This window comes from Corvus kubaryi, unplaced genomic scaffold (assembly GCF_017639235.1).
Source record: "Corvus kubaryi isolate FWS band 111438036 unplaced genomic scaffold, C.kubaryi_AGA036_p1.0 37394, whole genome shotgun sequence".
Taxonomy (NCBI): Eukaryota; Metazoa; Chordata; class Aves; order Passeriformes; family Corvidae; genus Corvus; species Corvus kubaryi.
The window spans coordinates 16,640,312-16,665,604 of record NW_024581133.1 but is presented as its reverse complement, the minus strand read 5'-3'; the positions used below and the strand labels follow the sequence as shown (position 1 = coordinate 16,665,604).

At 39.5% G+C, this 25,293-nt stretch overlaps 1 protein-coding gene across 5 annotated transcripts in view; it reads right to left on the bottom strand.

The window, feature by feature from the left end:
* TLN2 (talin 2) overlaps positions 1 to 25,293 on the bottom strand; it is a 145,872-nt gene that overhangs the window by 3,588 nt on the left and 116,991 nt on the right. For all 5 annotated transcript variants that reach the window (XM_042039640.1, XM_042039638.1, XM_042039641.1 and 2 more), the window contains 12 exons: positions 25,018 to 25,184; positions 24,117 to 24,300; positions 23,352 to 23,477; positions 22,925 to 23,041; positions 20,736 to 20,921; positions 16,806 to 16,913; positions 13,426 to 13,531; positions 11,689 to 11,813; positions 4,883 to 5,008; positions 3,059 to 3,121; positions 2,783 to 2,965; positions 529 to 654 (listed from right to left, as the gene is read on the bottom strand). In XM_042039640.1, coding sequence (XP_041895574.1) covers positions 529 to 654; positions 2,783 to 2,965; positions 3,059 to 3,121; positions 4,883 to 5,008; positions 11,689 to 11,813; positions 13,426 to 13,531; positions 16,806 to 16,913; positions 20,736 to 20,921; positions 22,925 to 23,041; positions 23,352 to 23,477; positions 24,117 to 24,300; positions 25,018 to 25,184 — 1,617 coding nt within the window. The remainder of the gene's footprint in view (positions 1 to 528; positions 655 to 2,782; positions 2,966 to 3,058; positions 3,122 to 4,882; positions 5,009 to 11,688; positions 11,814 to 13,425; positions 13,532 to 16,805; positions 16,914 to 20,735; positions 20,922 to 22,924; positions 23,042 to 23,351; positions 23,478 to 24,116; positions 24,301 to 25,017; positions 25,185 to 25,293) is intronic.

The window sequence follows — 25,293 nt, the reverse complement described above, 5'->3', positions numbered from 1 at the left end:
CAGTATCTTTTAAGTAGCAAGTACAGAATATGAGGTACCTCATTCATTATAAGGAATCTAGAAGTTGGTACCTTCCTTGGTACGAAGCCTTGAAATCTACTTTTAAATATTGTTATTATTTTCCAATAATTATTATGGTCACAGCAACAAAACATCATCGGTTTTTATCTCTCACTCTTTTTTTCTTTGCTTAAATATATGCAAAGCCATTGTTTCATTAAGATTTGGGAACATTTAAAGTACATAAGAGAATTCTGAAAAGATCCATTCATTTAATCAGAACAAAAATAAAAGCTATTGGACAATGGTAACTGCTATTACAGCAAATGCTCAGTGGAGAAGTGCAAACACCACTCAGCACATCCTGTGCTCTTACGTCAGGGGTTACATGATAATGAAGCATCAAGTAATTGATTATAGATTTCTAAACAGATTTGTCCAGCCTGCAATGCAGCAGGTGGACATTGTAACACTGCTCATTTCTGTGATGGTTTTTCCCTGCTTTATTTCTGGAGTGATTGTACCAACCTGAGCAATGCCACCCACAAACTTTGTTTTGACCACAACGTCATCATCCTCTGCTTTTCCAAATGCTGCTTTTTGGGCTGCCCTGACAAGATTGTCTGATGCACGCTTGACAGCATTTCCTGCAGCCTTTGAGAAAGGTAAGAAATTCAGTAATAAGGAAAATGTGTAACTAATGTGGATTTGTGTGAACATCAAAACTAAAACATCTTTGCTTGACTGCATAGAAAAGGTATGGGTTTTTTTCCCCAGTGAAAAGCAAATTAATCTTTGAAAATCAGTGCTACAGAGAGAAAAAAATTCATTTGTTTTAAGAAGCTGAAAGTTGGAGAAGTTACAAATGAGATTTTTTTCCTACAGTTTGAAATAAAACAGTGGATGAAACTGCAAGTTATATTATGCTGATCAGATTTTGGTTTTTTGAGAAGAACAGAAACTAAAAGCTAGTGTATAAAGATATTATAAAACAATTCAGTTTTTAAATTAATGGACTTTCATCAGGGCAAGTTAGCAACTTACACAGCCATGGTTATCTCAGATTTAAACTTTTATTTCCTAAAAATTCTCAGATTTCTAAAGAGAAACAGTTAAACATTTGTAAAAATACATCTTTTGTTGTCTGAACTGGGTACTGCCAGCAGGCCAAGACAATCTGCTCCCACATGCTGGCACTAGGAAGGGAAGCCACATGGACCAGCTCTGAACCTGCCTCCCCACCTTCCCCCAGTCCTATCCCATATTTCCAGCTATATCTCCCTTTCAACTCTTCTCACTGAAATGGCCCAAGGAAAAATTACTTGAAATTTGCTCTGCTCAGCCTGGAGCTCATCCAGAAAGAATGGAAACATTTCCAATTGTTTCATTAAGTTTTGGAAGATTCTGTAACAGTGCATTCCAAATTTACATTCATGGGAAATGCAGTTCAAATTGGGGTACATAGGAGAAAAGCAAAACATTTAAAGTCCTGAATCCAACCTGTTGATTAAAGCTATGTGAAAACATTTCTGCTGGGGGCAAAGTCAGCTGAAAAGTCTTAGTAGTTTTGGGAAGTTCACCAGTAATAATATTTAGTAGACATCAACTCACTGGTTTTGCTATGATAAAGGACATGATTTCCAAGTGCAAACTGCTCTTCCATTCATTATTCATTCTGGGACTAAAATGAAGCTTGGTAAAATGGCAAAGTTCAATTTCAGTCCATGCTCGGGCTTATTTCCTTTTCACATTCCCTAACAATTTCTCACATTTGATGTCTATTTAACAATATTTGCCCACAATGACTGAGAACCCTACATTTCCTATCAGAGCTGAGAAAAGTCTCTAGTAGTTGATTTTCTTCCTGTTTTTATTGTTTGTTCTGCATTTAAAATTCCTTTGGACCCATCCTGGCCCTTGGATATTACAGAGCAGATTGCACTATGGGCAGAACCACCTTCCGGGTACTGACACCTTCCCCACACCCCTCTGGCAATGTCAATCTACATCAATCCACTATAAAGCACTAAAACCATCTCAGCCCTATAAGTGCCCTATGACATACCACTGTCTTCTATAGAAACAAACAGATTTTTCACGCATTCATACATTTATTTTTTCCTCCTAAATATTTAAACAATTTTTCTACTTTGAAAAAAATGATGACATCAGTTCCTCATGCTCAGACAGATACTTAGTTATATGTATTTCTGTTGGACTTGATTCTGCCTATCCACACTTGAACTGTTGCACTGAGTGTCCACTAGTTGCACCTGTACAAGTACAAGAAAAAGGGGAATTTTCACTGCTCACCAAGGGTGGTATAAAAAAGCAGCTGAAACAGTTCTTAATTTCCAGGCTGAGCCTGCAGGGCATGATGTCAGAGAAGGCTGTAGTAATTTTAAAAATTACCATCCTCAAACAAAACTTCTGGAGATGTTAGATTTTACCCATCAAAACACAGTGTTAATTCAGCAGCAGTTCAGAGAAGCTTAGCATGAAATGGATGTGTAAAGTAAAAGGGAACCAGTTTCATGTAAAGAAGCTCAATCAGACTTGAGATGTTGCATTAGGTTCTCTTCCTACTGTCTAACAATGATTCTCCATTTTAGAAATGCTCTATCTACAACTGCTATCTCTTGACTCCTAGAAACAAAGGAAGACTGACCACAATCCAGGCTAGCACTTAAAGAAATTGTTGAACACATGTATAATCTTGGAGTGCTGAAACAGTGTTTACATAGCACTACCATGGGTTTTCAGTAGTCAAGAAAACAAGTACCTGTAGCCTCCTCATGGCTTCAGAGTCATGATCAGCCTTCACTTTGCAAGCCACAAGCAACTGTGCTGTAGAAGCTGCAACTTGTTTGGCAGATGAGATGAGTTTCTCCTCACTAGCATGGCCTTGAACTGATGCATTTGCTGCTTCACAGAGATTGCTGGTTGCAGCTGCCACCATTCGGGCCTAGAAGGCAGTAAAAAAAGTCACTGTCTATTCTCACAGGATATTCTTTCTTCAGGGAAGGTGCCAGTTTTCTCAAGAGAAGTAGTTACTCACAGCAGAAATAAGTCCCTGAGACCACTGTCCATCATCAGCTGCATTTGCAGGGATTGCTCCAACCTGAAAAAAACAGTTCAGAGATGGCTTACAAGAAAACAGAAAATACAATTGGTTTGTCTCAGAATTAGACAAGCAGTAATCCATGAAGAAAGGAAACACCTGTACCTGTGACTGTGCCCAGCACATCCAGGAGCAGAAAATCCAACTGGAAGTCAGTTGTCAGAGTAACTGTGCTTCCAGCATACATCTGCCTGCTCAGGAAGTGTCCAACTTACTATACTGCTTCAGCTGACCCACTCTTGGAACACACAGAAGTAATTACCAGAATAACCAGTAATTAGCATATTACTGATGGTTGAAGCCACAGCCTAAGCAACAGTTGAAGCAGCAGTTCCTTAACTCCCAGGCTTTAAAATAACTTACTTCTGTCTCCATAATACATTTGAATTTACATTATTCTTTCATCTCTTCTGATGCAAGCACTCTGGGAAGGTACAGATCAGAAAGCTTCACAGGGAAGCCCTCCAAGTGCCTTCATGCCTAATAATGGCAGTTTAGGACAGCAGCCCAGTTTTCTGCATGGCTTTTCCACTGAAGTGTTCGTGGCATCAGCAGTAACAGCAACAATTTGGAGACAGTCTTCTTCCCATGTTAGATGAAAGCAATGAAACTAAACTCTATAACTGGTTGCCAGACCTACACCCCCAGCTGCCTGGGTCTGAGTGGTTTTGGGAGAGAAGCTGGAAGATGTGAAATGCAAACATGGTCCAGAAGCTTGTGTTTTAAAAGAAATGGAAACAGGGATTTGTGCATAATGAGAAGTCCAGGGAATGAAATCAAATCATTAAGTGCAGCACCAACATAAACAGAAGGTATGTTCTCTCGTAGATATGGTGATACTTTTATGTAACTAAAAAATCAGTTATACAAAAAAAACCCATTAGGTCCCTAAACTATTTAGGTTTCAAGGTTTTCTTGCCTTATCATCCCCTGAACAGGTACTTTTAAGTAGACCACAGACTAAGTGCTCTGTGCTCCTGCTAGAGCCAAAAGCACTAGCTTCCCAGAATCCAGGCTGAAGCAGACAGCATAGCCTGATTGTGGGATCTGTAAGACAGCCTGCTCCAAGTTAAGAATTAGGTGAAAATGGAAACCATAACTATACAACAATGGTCCTATAATAAATTGTTCTTGCAGGCAACATACCTGGTTGATGTTTTGATTTTATATTTCAGAGTATACTAAGTGTGAAAAATAGTGATGGATATGAAATAATTTACAAAACCTCAATTCTGACCACACCTACAGGATACGACATATTGTAAACACTCCTTCCATTGGTCCCAGCAGTAACTACAAGCACAGCTACTTCAGTGTACTGACTTTACATGCAGGCCTGTGTCCCCATTGAATCACAAGACACTGAGGGCACAATTACTGACGCCTTTTGTTGTTCTGGTCCAGAGCAGTATTGTACATTGTGACATTTGGGTTTGGATCCCCAAACTGTTGTGTGGGACTATACATTACTAGCTTGAATCACAGATCTTCATGAAGTGAAAAACCCCCACAGTAAAACTACCCACAACTGAATCATTTGAAGAACCAAACACCACTTGTGAGGTTTAAATAAACCTAACTGTGGGATTTTTTAAACAGAACCAGATCTGGGCCGTGTATTGTGATGAGCAATGAAAAATTTACATTTCCATTAGTCATTCCCAAGCTTCTTTCCTACTGCTTTTAACAGCACAGTTAGGAGACTGGATTCAGTTTCGGTGCTTTCCCCCACTACTGTTGCTACATGTCCTCTTTACCCACCTTTCCCTGAGCCACCAGTTCCCTCTGGGCTGCTGAAGCTGACTTCACAAGGGCACTGGTAGCAGCTGCAATGGATTTAGCTGCTTCCAGGATCTGTTCTTCAAAATCCAGAGTCTCATCTGCTTGCTATAACCAAGAAAAAACAATGTTACACATTCACCTGAAAGCAATTACACTTTCAAGAGTGAGGACATACACAAAGACAAGAAGATTTTGGAATTCATCAGTAAAGTCAGTAAGACCTACAATATCATTTTCTGCAAAGGAGTTCTGTGTGGATTAAAGCTGGGAGTCAACATAAATTAAGTATTAGCTTGCCCTTGTGGCTGCCCACACTGAAACAGAGTATCACACAAGATACTTAAAGAATACCATCAACTTTCTAATGCATTACCTCCACTAGGGCTACTCTAAACTACATTCAGAAAAGTGGAAGTTTGAAAAGAAATTCTTGTTTTTCCTATCAAGATGATCTCTCTAGTGCCATAACAGTGGCTTCCAGGATTGCTAAACTAGGGAAAGCATTTTCTAAATACCTGAAGACTTAAGGCATTGAACAATGATAAATGTGTGTTGTCTCATTCACCTGTACTAAGGAACGTAAAGTAGGTACCAAGCAAGAGCATAGATTTAGCAGCTTTTGCTAAGAGCTGTCACTGCACAGAAAGCAGCTTTGTGCAGCAGTCCAGTTTAGTGATCTTGGAGATATGAAGTTCCAAAGGTCTGTCTGGAACACTTCAGTCATCCAAGCATGTCTTTCAACAAGCATGTGCAAAACCTCCTAATGAGGTTTCTTACTATTTAAAATGCCAATTTATTGTTCTGTAAGAACTTTCCTGACTTTCAAATAATTTAAACAAGTATTGAAAACATTTAGCCATCTAAGCATGCTTACTAGCTTCTGAACAGTTAACAAAATAGATAGAGATGAACAGTTATTATTATTTTAGACAGAACCAGGCCTGGGCATATATTGCAATAGTTTTTTATATAAAATAATCCAACATAATATATTTTGTTTGTGATCCAATCACAAGCCAGTGGAATCCAAGGCTGTATGACGAGTAGGGCTAGTGGCTACAGTATCAGGGCATTCTACCTTGAGAGAGATGAGACTTTTGAAATACAGGTTTTTCTAACTTTGGCAGCATTCTTGTGTCACACAAGTAACTTTAGAAACACCAGCCAGGTGGGCTGTGAATTAGAAAATTGGGTACTTCGTTTGCAAGTCTAAGCACACCCATATAAATTTAAGTCAGATTTAGTTCTCCTGATACTGTAGTTTGATGAAATAGTAGTTAATTATAAAATAATAAAAGATATTTATGAGTAATTACAAAATGGCCCATCAAGCAGTGCTCAGTCCTACAGCATTTCGTGTAACTGTCACATAACTAAAAGTCCAGGAGATGAAACAATAGCATTCACAGACACCAGGAAAACTGAATCATCTGAAAAGGAAAACTGATGTGTAGATAAAGATGTTTACCACTTGAAAGTTTTTTTGTTTTGTTTTGTTTGGTTTTTTTTAGGAAAAGCCACCTAATCCATGGAAAAGTATTTGTCTTGCCTTGCCATTGGGCTATTCCCATCAACTAAAGTATATATCTTTGCAAAGCTTTGGAAAGTCATGTTCCACATAAAATTTTGGCAGTGCTTGCAATGCAACATCATGAACATTATTATACCTAAGTGCAATCACGACAGCCCTCTACATGTCTCAGGTCTTACTTATGAAACTCTTATTTCAATCACAACATTGCCAGAGTGATTAAAATGAATCCAGTAAAGTCTCTATCAGAATTATTGTCCTTACTAAAACAGATGCATTATTGACTTTGATTTGACTAAAGACTGAAACTGAAATATCAACAAAAGTACCACTGACTGACAATAAATTTAACAGACTGTTACTGCACTTTTACTTTTGTCCAAGACTTCTTGCTATCAAGTTTTTAAATTCTTATTTCCAACATAAAATATATTATGTGCATTACTCTTTATATGTCAGCACTCAATGTCAGGAACTCAAACTTAAGTGAGTGAGAACTTCAATATCTGCTTATTTATTACAAAGGAGGAGTCAGTCTTTGCTGAAGTTTAATAAAATGCTCATGGCCATAGTCTGATCTATTGGACAGCTGTGTATGTGCCCAGATGGAATTCAATTTGTGAAAAAACAGCCACCAAAAAGATGCTGAACAAAAGCAGTTGTTTGAACGCAGTTCAGGGTAGTGAGTGGACTAAATATTGTACACGAGTCCTAAGCAAAAATTACTACTTTTCAAAGAGAATGCCAAGAAATCAAAGCTTGCATTATCAAGAATGCCATTGTTCAATGGCTGGATTAACTTTCACAGTGGAGCAGCAGGTGAAGCTCAGCAGGAAAAACAGACAGCTAAACTTTAGTATCTCATCTGGTAACAGATTTTTTTCTCCCCCATTTACCAAATCAGTTTCTTTCCAATTATATTGAAATCTGGGGCTTGGAAGAACAAGCCACACCTCAAGGTTCTCAAACTTTCAAGTCTTGCATTCCCTGACATCTCACAAGTTCTTTTACTTTAAAAAAAAAAAATTCTTTTGACAGTTGATCCCTTCTGTGAAGAATTTATTTTTGTAGCAGCCTTACACAGCACTCAAACTGTTGAATGCCTCTTGGCTTTTCATCTTTTCTAACAAATCCTTCTTTTCTAGTCCTTCCCTGTGGTTTGCCCTTCAGCATTCTCAGGTGTGACGTACATCTAAGGGCTGGATATCAATGGGGGAGGCGGCACAACACTCAGCCAGCACTGTGGGTGTGTTTCCTGCCTGTGCTCTCCCAAGATCATTCCTTAGTAATGAGGACAGGGAGCAGCACAAGACTGGGCACTGCAAAACGCCCTACAAGAAAAATAATTATTCCACCATTCCCATTATTAAAAGAGTGTCTCCTGGACTGTCTTAAGTTCACACTCATATATAGTACCCTCACAACATGTGTCAATTCAAAGCCTTCATGAATAAAGTTGAGAGCGTTGATGTGATACATGGCAGAAAATACCATGTTGTGAGATTTTAGAGCGAGTTTCTTTAGAAACCCAGATCTATGACACAAGTGATTAGCTTCTCCTTCATCAAGCAACCCCCATGAAGATCAGCATCTCATTTTCCTCAAGCCTAAACTAATATGCTGTTATTAACTACGTACAGCTATAAATGGATTGAAAAATGAAGTCACGAGAACAGACAAACATCAGGCTCACTATAAAGTCTGTAGAATGGAATATCCTAAAAATGTTGATTATGCCACTGAAAACAAAACAAAAAAGATGTTTTTGTAGTGCATTTTAACCGTTTTTCTACAGCATCTCCATTATTAGGGATAGCATAAATAAAGTCAGGGTTAATAGGAAAACAAATGAGCCCCCACTCTCATTGCAAAACAGTAGCAAAAATTACAAAAGACAAACCATTTTATTTTCAAGCACCTCTCATCTTCTACTTCATAATGAGCAAACCAATATGAGTAAGTTACTGCACTGGGCCACGGAAAACACAGTAACCATTTCAGTGAAAGTCAGTTCTTGGCACAGCTGCTGCTCACTGTCACAAAGAGCCCTACACAACTTAAAAGTCTCTCCAAGAGCAACTCTACTGATAAAGGAGCCCTCCATGTATGTATTTTATACCAGATTAGGTTAGGAGTCTGCAGGAAGTCTTCTAAACCTGCTTGAGAGTGACTGTACTCCTTCATATTGCCTTCTACTATGTTAAAACCCCCGGAGACAGGGCAGGACACTGTAGGAATATGTTTGATATATAGTTGGATTAAATAACAACCTAATATATCAAACATATCACACAGAGTCCTGCAGAAAAAGGCATCCAGGTTGGATTCATCTTGGGTTAAAAAAACAAAGGACCAACTGCTGAAAGCTACCAGCAGGGAACTCTTACTGACTACAAGGCACCAGTGTTGTCTGGAGGCAGAGGCCTGCACAGAAGCATGAAGAGCAGACAGAGTAGGGTAGGGACAGCAATGCTCTCTCCTGTTGTACCTCATCTACCATATCTTTTTACTTAAAGTGTTTTTTTTTGCCCAGTATTAGCATGTAGATTTTATTAGACAAAATATTTTTCTTCTTCAGAAAATTACTCGTTTTGGGGGTTGTTTTTTTACAGGCAGTAGCATATTTGCATAACAGAAGGAATATGTGCCTGCATTGCAATACACCTGACTCTCCAAATGGAAAACTGAAAAAAGTAAGCATCCACACTCAGGAAAAATAATTGCACTTAAAGGAAACATGACAGCCAAATCCTGTTTAATAAACCATAAAGATCTCATTGCTTCTCAGATCACTTCCCACCTTGAACATGGCAAGGAGAATACTGAACAGGTTTTGTATTACAGACAGTAGTAACAACACCTGCTCAGGAGAGTCCTCAAAGTTCTTCCAAGATACAAACTCAGAAGACATACAGATATTTAAAGGGTGTCAGTGGGGCTGTGGTCTAGTGGACTAAGCATTTTGGGAGCACATTCACCTGCAGCCAAACAACCAGGATTTAAAGCAAACAAAATAAGCATCGTACAATAAAACACAGGCAACAGTTAGAAGGACTGTATCTCATTAGAAATTGTTCTCTGGGATAAGATGATTCCCAGTAGTATAAAATGAAGATGTCTCATGCTATTTGTGTCAGCCTAAGACATCAATGGGAGCATGAGAGGTGCAAAGATATGAAGAGGAAACAAGGAAAATAAGAAATAAAAAAAATTGAAAAGTTTTAACATAATGAAGATAGTGGAACAAATGAGAAGAAACCCTACCTTCAGCTATTGGGGGCTTTTTCAGAGGTAAAAGACAAACTGGAACACAAAGATGAAAATTTCAAGCTTAAATCAAATGACTCCCACTCCCTGCACCAATAAAAAAACTTTACCAAAAACCAGAGAATCAGCCACCAACTAGTAATGATGAAGATGATGGATTTCCTGCAGGTAGATATTCTAAAATTACCAACTAAGGACTTCTCTGCAAGTTCACTTGATGATGATTGCTGTTAACCAAAGCAGGATATTGTCTAGATAGTCTGTTCCATTGTAGAAAATAACTCCTATTCCTGCATTTCATAGACTGAGCACAAGACAAAGCAACCCTTACACCTAGTCTAAGTGTTCCTACTACAATACTCTGTATGTTGGCAAAGATGGGCATTAGAAAGACAGAGCCTGTTCACCACAGGAAATCCTGCTCTGGGAGGATACAAGCTACAAGTCTGCAGCAGAAAAAAGTGCTATTTGAGCCACTCTGTGAACTTTCTAGTACCTTTTGATGTGGATTATAATCCATATTGTGAAAGAGATTAAACATCTGAAAAGGATGCAAAGGCCGCTGAAATCCCAAATCAAACAAACAGTTGGATATGAATTTTAGTTTCAGAAAATGACAGACCAATAAGTCACAAGCAGGCTGGATACTCAAATTAACATGTTAAATGATGAGCAGGTGTGAGAGCTGTATTCACTGGGAAATTACAATGACCCTGGAGTGGTTTAGATGTTGGAAGGAAACTGCTCTATGGTTACCAGGCAACACACATGTGCTATTGTGCAGTGATTGTATAGAAAAGGTGATGGAGGACTTTTCCACTCCTCAGACTCAGCCTGTGTCCTCCACTCTGTAGAATCTCATTATAAAGGACCATTTTTCTTTATAACCAAAATGGATGTACTTGCTAAAAAATGCAGACAAAGAGCATTTCTTTTTCATGAGTTAATTTATTCCTATCACTAAGCAGGGAGTGGGGGGTGGGAAGTCCTCAAAAGGCTGAAGCTTCCAAGAACTATTTCATCTGATGCTCCTAAATAACAAAATACTACCCTGCACCAATACAATCATCCAACACTGAATGTTCTTGAGGCTCTGCTTTTTAGAAAGACTCTCATTAGTTTCACTTTGAAAACAGTTTTGCACCTACAAAGCAGCATAAACAGGAAAATAGATACATAGTCCTTTCCTGAAGTCAATTACACAGCCAAAACACGTTTTTCATTTTAACGAGATGCAACATAGTAATTTCTACTAAAACCTGCCCGTTAACACCAGGCAAAAGGTAGCAATTCTCTGGGATCCACCAGATTCATATATTCCCTCTGTGCTGCACATGAAAATAGTTGGCTTAATTTTATATCTTCAGAGACACATTTGAAATGACCTGGCAACATGCAACACCAATTGATATCATAATGAACTGTAATTTAATTTTCTTCAGGAAAATTACATAGAAATGATCATACAATGTATCTGATTTTACACTGAAAGAGCTATTCTCTGAGCATGGCATAAAATGCTGGTTTTAGTCTTAGAAAATCCTGCAGGTTATTTACATTCTCTTGGATCCCATCTGTGTTGCTGCTGCTTTCTCCTGCTATACTACACAAATTCAGATGTGAACAAAGGATCTCCAAAAGAAAGCAAGTGAGAATGACTACACACCAGTAAAATATGTTTGGAAACAGAAATTTAAATAATCAACAGTAATGATGCCATAACTATTACAAGCATTTCTAACATTTGGCTTATCTCCCTTTGCTTGCTCATGGCTGGTGCTTGACTCCCTCCCTGAAAAGCATCTTTTTACCCTCTACCCTCAGGGGTAAGTGCCATCCAGAGCAGCACCTTGTGGCACTGAGACTCATGCAAGGTTTGATTGTTTACACCATTATCGTGGCCAGTAGCAAAGTACACACCAGGCTACAGGCAATGTGCATCCTCTGCTTTGTTAACCTCAAACAAACAATGGGGATGGACACTCACCTTAGGCTTGGCTCTTGGTTTCAGCTGCTCTAACTTCTTTGCTGCAGCCTCAATTGATGCTGCAGCCCCTAATAGCTCTGTCTCTGCAATGACTGTTGGGTCTTCTGGATCCACCCACTCTGTCCCTGAAATTAATGGAGACCGAGACAATAACTTCAGTGTCACTGTGAGCTGCCACTCAAACAGGGGGAATTGCAATCACACCTCAAGTATCCAATACAGAATGTACATCACAGAAAGCTGATTTTAGTGTCATAATGGCATGAAACCAGTGATTTATGTCACAGAGAAAACTGTAAAGCAGAGGGGAAAAAAGTATTTAGCAGGATTATTCTCTTATGAAAGTAACTTATTTAATAATTGTGTAAGCAGAGAAGCTTCAAAAAGGGGTACTGTCCATACTGGGAACAAAACCAGCCGTCACTCAACTTGTGTTTATCAGAGGTCTTACTCAGATGGTTCCTAACTTGACCAAGCCATAGGGCTCATTGAGAAGTCTGACAGAACGGTAGAGAGAACAGGCTACAGCCAAAACAGTCACCCCCAGCACACCTGGCAGTCTGTTTGCTGGCAGTGGTTGGGGATGAAGTTAGCACTGACTGAAGGAAGCACACTTTTGGCAGTGTGTGTCTAACAGCGATGTAGAACAGGCCAAAGCAGTTTCTGTATCACATCTGAAGGTCAGCTTTTTGTTGTTGTTGACTTTTTGGCATTTCTCTTTTCTCAAAGAAATTTTGTAGATCCACACAATGAATACTTGGCTGGAAGTGGTTTCAGATTTTTGGAAGTTGTCAGTGCATTATTATTTTTGATTTCCTAACATCATTCTCTGAATTACAAGGTTCAGAAAGCATCCATATTCTGAATTGAGGGAAACAATGAAACAGCCAAAAGAAGTTCATAACCTCTAAGGGCATGGTCTAGAAACCATTTCTCAGCTCAAATGCTGTACAGGATGAAGACGTTCTATATTAAACCCTAATACTGGCAGATAAACAGGAAAAAAGAAAGAAGGCAGCAAATATAAGTACAGTCAACCCCGAATTTGTAAAATGTAGCAGTTCCTCTTCAAAAAAAGGCATTTCACAAAGGTTAAAACATTTACATGTTAAATTTGTTAGGAGACAATTTTATTGTGTACCTATACATGAAAATTAGGAAAGAAAACTGTGAATGGTTAAAAAACATTTTACTTCCCACAAAAAAGTTTCTAAAGTGAATAAAGACATCCTCTACAGGCAGTAAGTGAAAAAAGAAATAATTTTTATTTTAATGACTATGAAGTAAAATGAAAAAATTGCCAGAAATTAATAAATGTCTCCAAAGATGAGAATAATATAAGGATTTTTAAAAAGCACTTAGGGAATAGAAGAAGTCTGATATTGGTTTGCCTCGTTAGCAAATGGAAACTGAAATTTTGAAATATAAAAGAGAATGCAGAAAAAGCTGAAGAATTAAATAAAGCTACTTGAACAGATTACTTGAAACAGCATAATGTAGATCACTGTTCTACGAAAAAGAGTAACTGTATTAAGAGATAAGGAGGGAAGGAGGAAAGAAATTATGGATTCCCATATATGAAAATTGCTTATGGTTCGGATTGATTTCCAAGGATCATGTATGGATAACAGCAGGAAATAACTGAGAAGACCCTGCAGCGTACATTACACTGAATATCAGATAATCATCTCCGGAGTAGTGAGCACACCACACTGGTAGCCCGGCTTCCCAACTCACCCTTCATTGCTTCTGCTGACTGGATGAGCTCTGTGACAGCACCTGCAACCCGCTTGGAGAAAGAGGCCAGCTGATGCTTTAGCTCTGGAGTTGCTTTTTGAAGAATCTAGAGAAAGGGATAGAATGCACATTAGTAAGGATTCCAGAATGCTGGAAGATTCCCAAGGCACTCTAGTGAAAGCTTTATTTTATACAGCAATTGTGTGAGAGCCCAGTGAGAGAACTGTAACTGTCAGTGAAGCACTGGGAGCAAAGGCTTACACTGCAATGTTGGATGCACACCAGGAAAGTGGCACTGCCTTGCACAGCTGCAGGAACTGACAACGTTGTTGGAAGTTCTCAATCCTAAACCTAGGACAGAATTATCCAAAACAGAGGCACACTTGTGAGTATCTGGGAGGAATATGCAGCTTTAGCCCTCCATTCTCAGGTATTTTAGTCATGCTTATGCATCAGGCTCAGTCTTTTCACACTCTTGGAGAGACGGTGATTTTGAAGTATTGACAGACTGGTTCATCCCTATTTCTGAGAGACAGAATTACAGAGTTCTGGAAGTACCAGTTGCCTGTTCTGGAAAAAAATCAGCAATGGTGAACACAAAATGCCAAGACCCTCAAACAGAAGGAAAAGATAAAATATCTCTGAACTAAATTTGTATCAAGTATTAAACTGCGCTGCTTCAAATGAAAAACACGAAGACAGTTAGAGAGTGAAGTGGAATTCTTTCCCTGAACAGGAACATCTGCATTTTTAATGACCATATTGTAAAGAAAAATATTAAATTCTGGAAATTTATGTATACTCAAAAGCTCCTTCTGAGAGAAGAGTGACAGACATAGGTAGAGCTTTAAGAGCAAAACAAATGGTTGAGTTGTGAAAGTCACACCCAGGTTTGTTTTTTCTTAATGTTTTCAAAAACTCCCCTGCAAGCCTCTTTGGGTGCACATTGAAAACAGATTGTATCTTTTTGCCAGAGTGTTGCCATACTGCAGTCAAATGCATGACCCATTTACTTTGACAGAATAAACTAAACCAAGTTATTTTCCTAACTTTGTCTGGTAGGAACTCTGCCACACAAGGAATTCTCTCTCTCTGGAGCTGCCATGTCAACGCATGTGTGGACTGGTCTCCTGCTTCCTAAGGATGATCCTTAGTCAACAAATTTCCACAGTAATCACAAGTACATGAATCCTCAATGGCTACAATCTGCAACACTAACAAAATATAACAACACAGTTATAACCAAAATTTATACACTGCATAAACTCTTCTCATGGCAGAAACTGAGCACAGAGCACCTCAAGGGTTACCTTCCAAATATAAGCAAAAACGTCAAAAAAATACACACATGTGGTCAGGATTATTACAAAGAATGCCATTTTTTACTCCAGTAACTGTGACACTAGTACTATCTGTCAGTGTTGACAATGTTGGAATTGAAAAAACTGAGCACATTTTAAAACTAGGCTGTTAAAGAACTGCGTTGTTTTAAAGCCAGCTTAGAACTGTCAGCAGAGTCTCATCCCCACAGAGTCATGGACAACAACCAAAGCTCCAGACTTCCCTCAAGTACGCATGGATCAACACAGACCAGGATGGAGCGTATGGATATGCAGAACAGGTCAGTCTTGAACCTAAGTAGTACAACTTAAAAGGAGTTTTACTAAGACGAGCATGCCGTACAGCTGGAATTAGCGTGTTCCTGGCTCTACCCCAGCTAGGTGATTAGTGGAATATTCCTTTGAGCAAACAAGTCAGTTTTGTGCCACTTGCCCAATGCCACCTCTGCACAAGTTAATACACTGGGGCTTGAGAAATTTTAGATATTGCATCTGACAACTCTTGCACCTAACAAGTATCATTTTCAAAGAAATATGGCTGTTGGACAACCCCTGGCACCCCGTGCTGAGGCAACCCTTGCAAGCATCCCTAGCCTGACCACTGAGGGTATAACTGAACTTACTGACAACTGTATCACAGGGTGCCAGATGGACTAATTGGAGATTTCCAATCCCCCGTGATCTGCGTTTCTGGATGGTGTAAATTAAATGAAATTGCAGACCTAGGGGTTCTAAACCACCAGAGTTTTCTAAGGGAGCCAACACCAGGGAAAGGGCAGGGCGTGGTACGAGGGGGCAGAACTTTCTCAGGGCTTTAGGGCCCTGAACGTAAAGAGGCTTAAGGTAAGAAAGGCCTGTTACTTCAATAAAATGGAACATGCCTTCCTTACCTTAAGCCTCTTGACTTACACAGAGAGAGAGAGAAATAAAATGAGCAAAAATTTATTCAAGTCTTCGGTCTGTTCTGGCACTCAGTTTGAAACACATACTGACAGCGTTCTAGGGGTCAAATCTGAAGAACTCACCACAGTACCTCTAAACTAAAAATGGATCAGACATCTAATGCTAAATCACTTACTGAAATACAGCTCTAAGAATTCTATTAGCAAGTTCCAACATTCTTGAACTATTTCCCCGCTAGTGACAAGCGCAACTGTGACTGTAGTTTCATACATATATTTCAGCAAGTTGATGCAAATAATTACACATGCTCTGTTCTCAGCAACAAAACTGATTTGGGTTTGCTAATCTGCAGTTAGTGGCTGCAAATTTCAGTTTCAGAGACTTTAATACATCAGCTGAGAGCCACCTAAAAGAAATCGCTGGTCATCCATGAAGCTGATCTCTGATTTAAGTCTTCTCCAGAAACATCAATATCTCATAAATGTTAGTTCAAACACATTTTATTGCTTCCTACAAATTAATAGCAACAGAAGAACAAATATGGGATAATTAATACCTTATGTGATAATTATGTACAGTCAAGAAAAGCCCGCTGACAGCAGGATTCATGAGTTTGGATTTGAGTGCAGAAGTTTTATGCAGAACGTCGGGGGTGTCCATTTCTGATGTATTGGAGAGTTCTTTGTGAGGCAGTGCTGGCTGGGGATTTTGGGATGGCTTTGAGTAGGTGTGGCTGCAAGAGGCATGTAACAGTGCCTTCATAAAGATTATGAAACCTCTTCAGTCTGGGGGACAGGCCTGTCCCTAGTATGTCTAGAGTTTATGGTGGGCTTAAAAGCATACTGAAACGTCTTATTTTAATTTCTTTGTCAGGGACCTTTCCTAGGTTCAGATCTGTACTGTCTCCAGATCTGATCCAGAATGCAGCTCCATTTAAGTACTCCAGTATGCCTTCTGCCTCACAGTTTGAGCTAAGTATTGAGTTTCCTTTAGCTTGCTCTTCCTAACAACAAAACTGTTCATAACCTTGTGACAAACTGATAAAAACGTGTCACTAGCAGTCACTATAGAAAGAGGGCAGAGAGATTACTCTCTCCTTGGAAGCAACCCAGTATATGCATGCAGATGACTCCTTACCAGGAGAACATGCTCCAGGAGTTCCAAGTATCCCAGGGTACATTCTGTTCCAAAGCGCAGGGCTCTCTCCCGAACTTCTTCACTCACATCTGGGTGATATGATGCTTGCTGAGGAAGCAAAACAACATTAGTACCCAAAACAGCTCCCACAAGAGAAGATCAACACACAGAGATGGGGGAAAGAGAAGGGAAGAGATATTTTGTAGTGTGCAAATGACATTTGAGCTTGATGGCCAGCCATTTCTGTTGTAAGCAAACAGCACTGGAAGAGCAGCAGAGCTGCAGTTCTGTGAAGACTCATTAATGGTGTTAGCTTTATGGAGAGATTTAACACAGCAATAGCACTGCTGGAACCATCTGTTTAAATATAGAGAGAAGCTGCAGCAGAGTCAAGTCTTTGTAAGGATTTCCACTAAGTATAATGTCTGGCATTTGACATAAGCCCGACTAATTCAACCATTTGTTTTTTAATAAAAAGTGAAACCTGCAGCCTCTTCAAGCCTTGTACTTTCTACAATAAACTTCTAGGAAACTTTTTTCTTGAGCAGAAGTACCACTTGTTGCCAAGTGAAAGTCCCCAAAACGTACAGCATTTCCTTTCACAGAACAGCTCCTTCCACTCCTGCAGCCTCTTATCTCCTGTTGGGATGGGGGATTATCTCACGGCTCACTTATTTTCGGCCCTTCCTGCAACCCGCAACATCCCGAGCCAGGGCCGGCGCTGGTCTCTGGGCTCCCTCTGCAGGGAAGCTCGGGATGAGCGGAGTACGGAAACGGCCCGCAGGAGCCGCCTCCGCCTCCTCATCCCGCCAACACCCTGTCTGAGGGGAAGGAAGATGGGAGGAACAGGACTGATTTTCCTCATCTTCAGCATACTTCAAACGAGCTGCCGAAACCCAAAAAATCCAGAACAGTTTAAAAAAAAAATTCAAATAGGGCAAAGGGCTCCCCAGTATTTCTTATGCACACATTGCAAAGCATCCCAAAATGTCTCTTCTGTACTTAAATATTACTGTAATACGGGGAATTAGAGCAAGCATTGGTAGCAGGGAAATATAAAGTTCCTTTTATGTTTTGCATACATAGCCAAGACTGGTATCAGAGTATTTTGGGAGTATTTTTAAGGTTCAGTATATATTCCGTATACTTCACAGCAGCCTGAAGAGGTGACAGAAGTTATTTTAGGAAATCATTTTTGTAACCCAGAAACATCCAAACACAACACCAGTGGGGACTCGCAACAGAAATATCTTTTCTTCCAGCCTTGGACAGAAGGTCTGCCCAAACATCTCAGCCTGAAACGTGCCTGAAGAACCAGAACACACATTTGTTTCCTCATGCTGAGGCTTCCTTCACTCTCAGCCCTCCTCATCTCTCCACATGCTTTCCCAGCAGTATGCAGCCAGCACTACCCGCCCCTGGTACAACTCCTATCCCGTCAGCAGCGCTGGGTGCCTTGTGGAGGGAGGTGTGTTTGAGAGGGCTGCTGTGAGCACCCCCTGGAGCCATCTCTTCCCCGGCTGAACCACAGCTCGGCCCTGTCTCCTCCCAGGGCCTGTGCTCCAGCCCGGGCCCTGCTGAGCTGCCTCCGGTGCCACCAGCTGCAGCGAGAAGTTGCTTCCCTCAATCTACTGCCTATGGAACGATCTAGGTGATTGCTCACTTCCATCCCTTCCTATGGGTTTGACAGGCCTTTCATATCTGTTTTCTTTCCACCAGCAATCACTACAAATAGTGATACCATGTACAGGTTAATTACTGCATTATTTTATACAAATACGTAATAAAAAAAGAAATTGTTATCTTAGGGGCTGCTCTAACCTTCAATAAATGTAATTGCAGCATTTCCACTGACTTTAGAGTTGTCTCGGTACATGCCACAATAAGCAACCTTATTGTCTTTAGAATTAGCATCTGCTTATAAAAACAGAATTAGTAACGAGTACTGTAAATTCATCTATAGCAGACCAAGAACAGGCATCTATATAATTGCTAATTCAAATTCCTTATACTACTTGCCTTAGGCAACAGGCAATGAAATAGAACTTAAATTCAAATTCTGACACAAGGGAAGTCAGAGCTATGTTTGGTAAAATTCTACCATAGATCACATACATGCACTTTTGTCTTGGCCCAAAGGACATAAAAATCTGATCATTTATCAGTACTAATTCTACAGAGTAGCTTAGTATCACTGGAAACCCCTCCAGTATTCGTCAAATACCACAAACCCTAAGTCCCACTGCATCACACAGCTTTTACAGCATAGTGGGGCTAAGACTGCTGGCTCCTATCCCTAAAATTCAAGGAATGCAGCTTATAACAGAAATGCCATGTACAGTAATCAATTGGTAGAATTAATGGCATAAGATTTCTAAGACTCTGAGCAAAATGTGTAGAAACAAGATTTTCTAAATCAAGTCTAGTTAAACTGTGTATTTAAAATCTTCATTAAATGATAGAGCTATTTTCTCATACATTTTAGATAATGCATAGAAGTAGTATTCTTGGAGACTTTTATTTCTGTTTCTCCAATAAATGCTCTTGGTCTTAAGAAAGTAGACAAGATAAAACTAGATCTTAGGCCACGGCACTGTATCATTACAGGCAAGTAAAATTATTCCCAGCCCTTTCCCTTCTGTAGACTCCTTTCTTTGTGAAAGCAATTCCCTGGGAGATCATGAAGGCTTTTCCAGCATCCCAAACCTCCACTGTTCCATTTGCAGGAAGTTTCATCCTGTTAGCCACTTACAATGCATGAACCACTTGGAAACCATTAAATTAACTGGGAGCAAATGTAAACATAAAAAAAGGAATGTTCATAAATAGATGTTCAAAAGTATTTATTGGGCTGTGCATGCATGGGAGTATCTTTGTAACATTACTGAAAAAAGAGGATTCTGTTCTGAGAATTTGCTGCATGTTTGGAAACACAAATCAAAATGTGAAGCATGCAAAGTGGTCAAGAACTATTAGACACTAAAAAACGTGTCACAAAACTAAGTCAATATAAGAAGTTTCATTCAGTGGTTTTGTAGAAAGGTATTTCTAAATTATATTAGAAGTTGTACTTTTGCAAGAGGATTATTTTAAAAGCAACCATATTCCTTCTGTTTGGGCAGTATTAAGCTAAAAATTAACCTGGGACTGATGTAGGCAGTTAGGATTTGACCAAATACTGAAAATCAGACACCACACAGAGAGCACTATTATTTCACTGTCACCTTCCATACATGGAAAGACAAAAGTAAGTAACTACGATTTTCAGGCAAAGGCAGTTTGCTGCTACAGTCACTACAGAAAATCAAAAGGAATGAGATGTTTATAATCCCATTTCTTAATTATTTATGCCTAGATTGTTTTATCATCAGAACAAAGCCAAATGGCTTAACAGTCATTTATATAGCATACAGTGTAGAAAACAGGGCTACACTATTTTTATAGGGTTACTGCTATTATAAAAAAATTGCAATAAAAATTGCACACATTTTTGAAAAGCAGAGAAGAAATTGAGCAAACCAACAGGTTTAGTCAGGGGAAAAAGAACCACTAAAAATAGACCAGAGTGATTTCTTTCACCATTCCTATCACTGTTCTAGGAATACTGAAATTATATTTGTGACCACAGGAATATTTGTATATTTTACTACTTGCACAGATTGTTTGTCTTCTGACTGGAAACCAGGAAATTTCAGCTCAAATAAAATTCCTCTTTTTCACAAAAAGAAAACACTGAATATTAGTGCTGGGGTTTTTTTGTGTGCATAGCACACAAAATCATTTCTGAGAGAGAGAGTCCCTTAAAATTATCTTCCCCATTAACTTTCTCATATGAAAAGCAGAAAACTAAACAAAAAATATTATGTTCTATGGATTTAGAGGCACACAAACACAAGAAGATCAGTCTTAGGTAAGGAAGGGAATCTTTACCTTACAAGCTGTTAGCATGTCAGCTACGGCTTTGCGGCTCAGATTTGCTGTAGCAATCACATCCTCCTGCCTGCATGAGTTCCCAGCTGCAACAGCTTTGGCAGTTGCCATGGTGATTCCTTTCGTCATCCGGATTGATTCTTCAGGTGATGATGTCTTTTCTGGAACCTCGCTGGACTGAAACACCTAAAAGTGAAAGCAGAAGGAAAGTCTGATACCAGTCAACTCAAAGCAGAACAACCATGAGAAAGAGACAGCAAACGGAAGCAGCCTCCAAACAGCAGGAAATTAGAAACATATTTGGAGTACTTGGATATCATTCCTGCTTGTAATGGGCCTGGATCCGATAAGCCTGCTCACCTACAGACACCAGAGAGAAACAATAAGCTGAGGGACGGAGACAACAAAAAAGGTTAACCCATTCATTTCATCTGCATTTAACTACCCACATGACAGTTGTTACAGGCAGCTGTTCAGAACCTTACAGGATGAAAAGAATTACTGTTCCTTTCATTATATTCTTTTCTGATCCTGACTGCTGTTTAGGCTGGTCTACTCACATGAGGAGATCCTTCCCCTGCAAAGGCTGGACCCTACCAAGCGCTTGTTGATAGCACAGAGCAGTAGAGACTGAGAACATCACCACTAAAATATTCAAATGTGTCTTAAAACAGCAGAGGTGGAGCGTTGTCTCTTAGGCTATATTTAGTCTCCCTTAGAAGCCTAAAGATATAATTTTGCAGGGTGAATCATGTGAAAATAGTTCAAACTACTTGACAGTACGCACTACTCTCATGAATATTGGAATTCAGGAACTGTGGGAAGATGTACGTAACAAAAGCTGCGCAACCTTACTTTGATCACATTTTCTTTTCCTGAGCTTTAGTCTGTATTTGCTTGCCATTCTTTTAATGTACACTCTGTATTTGCTTGCCATTCTTTTACTGTGCAGAGGCAATTTGCAGTGCACAATTAATCAAGTGGTTTCTTGACCACACGCAGTGCAACCTAAGCCGGCCAGTGGTTTCAGAATGCAAATGTCTGGACAAAAAAGAGCCTGGTCTATCCTGTGCTCCCAGTTCCTAAGTTTTTCACTTCCTCTCTCCAGAAATAGAAGCAATGTTTAAAAATTAATTCCAGTTATACATGTGAAGACATCCCTCAATGTTGCTCAGATTCAGCCCCTGGAATTCCAGATCAAGCCTGACACATTTTCTTGATTACCTATGTGCCACCCTCTGTTTGCCTCATAAAAGAGATGACAATACCACAACCACAGATCCATCCCTTAGCAATGCTGACAAAAGCAAGAGGAACATTTCAAACAGATACCAACTAAACTGAGAAAGAAGTGATAATGCACAGTCCTCCAATGACAGATCTGAACAGGTTTTAGCTCAGTTACACGATGGGATGTAACGGCCAGGTCTTCATGAGAATACAAGACGTGAGATATTGTACAGAACATGCCTGATCAGGAGGTTTGACCACTGCCATATGAATTCCCAATTACTATATACAGATATTTATAAAGAAAGCATTTTTAAATAAATTTCCTCATTACAACAGCTTTGCTCACACAGCGAAAACTGGATGTTTGATGGAGAGCATTTGACAAGACAAAGTTATGCCAGTGCAGTTATGGTGTAAGAATTGCTAATCCACAGACTATACAACAAAGCATTTCCTGCTGAAGACTGTGTCTACAGGGTTTTTTAAATAAAAATCCACTGTAAGTAAAGGAAGGAAAAAATCAGGCTTCTTCACAAACATGCAGGTATTAATTTATGTCACTCACTACTATGCCAGTAAAAAAAACCCCTAACTATACTTTCATATATCTTAAAGAGGAAGGAAAACAATTGTCATGGTATAACACCTAATTTGGGAGTGAATTCCACACTACCGTTAATTCGTGCTTACACAGAATATCAATAGCAGGCCATGTACCACTGGTAGGATCGTTTCATAATAAGGGAAAAATACAAAAAAAGATTAAACTGCAGACACAGTATAGGAATGATGCTGAGGGGACACTACCAAACCCAGGATCAAAAAAGTGAACAGCATCGGATCAGAAAAAAGTATCAGTAGTGAAAGCTTAAGGTCTAAGGAAAAAGGAAGCAGTTAATCCCAGCTTTGTATAAGGCCATACTTGCAAAACCCACTATGGCTATTTAGTTCTGTACCGTGAGCTCCTGTTTGATGTATTCAATTGTGGCCTCAAGGGCTCTTGTCCCTCGAGTAGCTTCATCTTCTACTGCTTTAACAGTCTTCAAGAGGGATGTGACATTTGTTACCATCACCTGAAGAAGAGAGAAGTGAAGACAATAATATGTGAATCCTACCTCCCATTTTCAGAGACGGCAGGGTATGAAGCAAGGCAAATTAAGCTGGGAAGCATTGTTACTTCTAGTAGGACCTAGGAGACTTCATGAACTCTACTTGCTACAGGACTAAATACCAACTCTTGTGTTGGCCATGATATCATGGTAATTAAACAAATAAAGAAATTAGTTTTCAGGCAATCAGAAATTGCTGAAGTCAAAGTTCCACATGTTTATCAAATGTGATTGAACAGACACTTTCAAATAAAATCTAAGAATAAGGTTTTACCTTGGCAGCGCCTTTCAGCTGGTACATGGATGGATCATCTGCTGGTTTGCTGGCAGCTCCTTTGGTAGCACCAATGAGATCAGAAAGGGCTTTTGCAACATCCTTGATAGCATTGATCAGAACAACCTATGGAATGAGAACTAGCTATAAGACTCAGGCAGTAAAGGGTGTCAGCATGAGAGTGTGATTTTTAGAACACAGCTAAAAATAAAAATCAATGTTTTTTCAAACATCTGCAATATGCTTGCCAGCCTGCATTTCACTGAGATCCAAACAAACAACTAAAGAAATACTAGGGATAATCTATATGGAAAAGTTGCAGGGTTAATTGAAAAACAAGACAGATAAAGCTGGAGAATGGCAAGAGTTTGTCAGCCTACACAAATAACACAGAGCAGAGTCCAGTCAATAAGCTGGATAAGCAGCTTTAAAGACCTGCAAGCTCTTCAGAACAAAAATGGGACGAGCCAGAGGTCCAATCACAAGTTAGTAAAAATGAGACAAATACTTTGCCAGGAGCATCCCAGCTGGAACACAGTGGTGAAATAAAAGCAGAAGGGTTACACAAAGGCCTGATTAGTTCCACCCAATGCTTGAGCCTCTTGACTGTACTCTAAACAAGTGATAACTGAGTAAACCCAAAAAAATCCCAGAGGAGATAAACCATATTGTGTTGCTTAAAAGCATAAATCACACAAAGTTTTACCAATTGGAAACTGTCCCTGTTCTCTTTAAGAGTATCAGAAAAATCTTAAAACATCTCACCTGTGTTTCAGGATCATCAGATCCCAAGCTAGCTGCTCCCAATTTTACTACCTCAGCAAGTTGAGTGATGGTGTTAGCTGATGACTGAGCTGCTTGGGCCAGTTTGTCCTGACTTGAGGCAGCTCCAGAAACCAACAATTTTGTGTCTTCAACTAAAGCTTTTGCTGTTTTCAGGATGTTTTCCCTGTAGCAAAAGAAGAGGAAGCAGGGAAGGAAGTGGAAAAGGAGAAGAGAGAAAAAAAGTGTTTTCCAGTGTTATGGTGACTAACAGCTACATGAAAGAGCTTATTTAATCATCATGCCAGTATCCATTCATAACATAGCACAGGTCAGGGAGTAAGTTTAAAAAAAAAAAAAAAGACAACTATTAAAACAGTAGCAGAGCATTTGGGGCAAATGCAGGGCAGTGTAATAAAACAAGCCCATCTTTAAAAGAAATACATAGGGCAATAGCATCATAGAGCATTGTATTTGAATACTAAAAGAAAACCTGGCCATACTGTGAGAAAAGTACCAGCTGTTCAATGTCCACATTAATCAGCATATTGTAAAGAAACTAAAGTGATCATGGGTGAGGAAGGTGGAAGGAAGAATGGCAACAGGAACAGAGAGTGTGTCCTGGTCAGGGTTCCCCACCCTCTTCCACCCATATCTGTGTTTTGACATTTCAGGACACCAAATCCAAAGCAACATCTGGGTAAAAGAAAAAATCACTTTGAGTATGTAGTTCACAAACAAGTCAAATCCCAGGTTTCCTGTTTCTCCTCTCACTCCCCTGCTTCATTCAATTTCATTCACAGGAATCCAGAAAGGTAAAATTTTATCTCCATGTGCCAATCTCTTCTGCCAGTTCCAGTGTTCCCCTGGCATGCACTCTTCCATCTTTTTCAGCAGCACTGACCTGTGATCTGCAAATGATTCGTTGTTCTCAGCATTAAGGGTTCCAGCAGTAGCAAACATGATAGTGGTGTCCAGATCTGCAATTATCCCAGACACAGCACTGGCTGCAGTAATACAGGCTTGTGTACCTTTGTTCCCTGCCTGGAGGGCAGATAAAACCAGTGAAACCTAGAAACAACATAAAGCAACAAGGTGGTCATTGAAAGAAAGTTGGTCCTGTGAATCATTACTACTCTCTTTATCAGCTTTAACTTTACTTACAAGGTACTGTCTACCC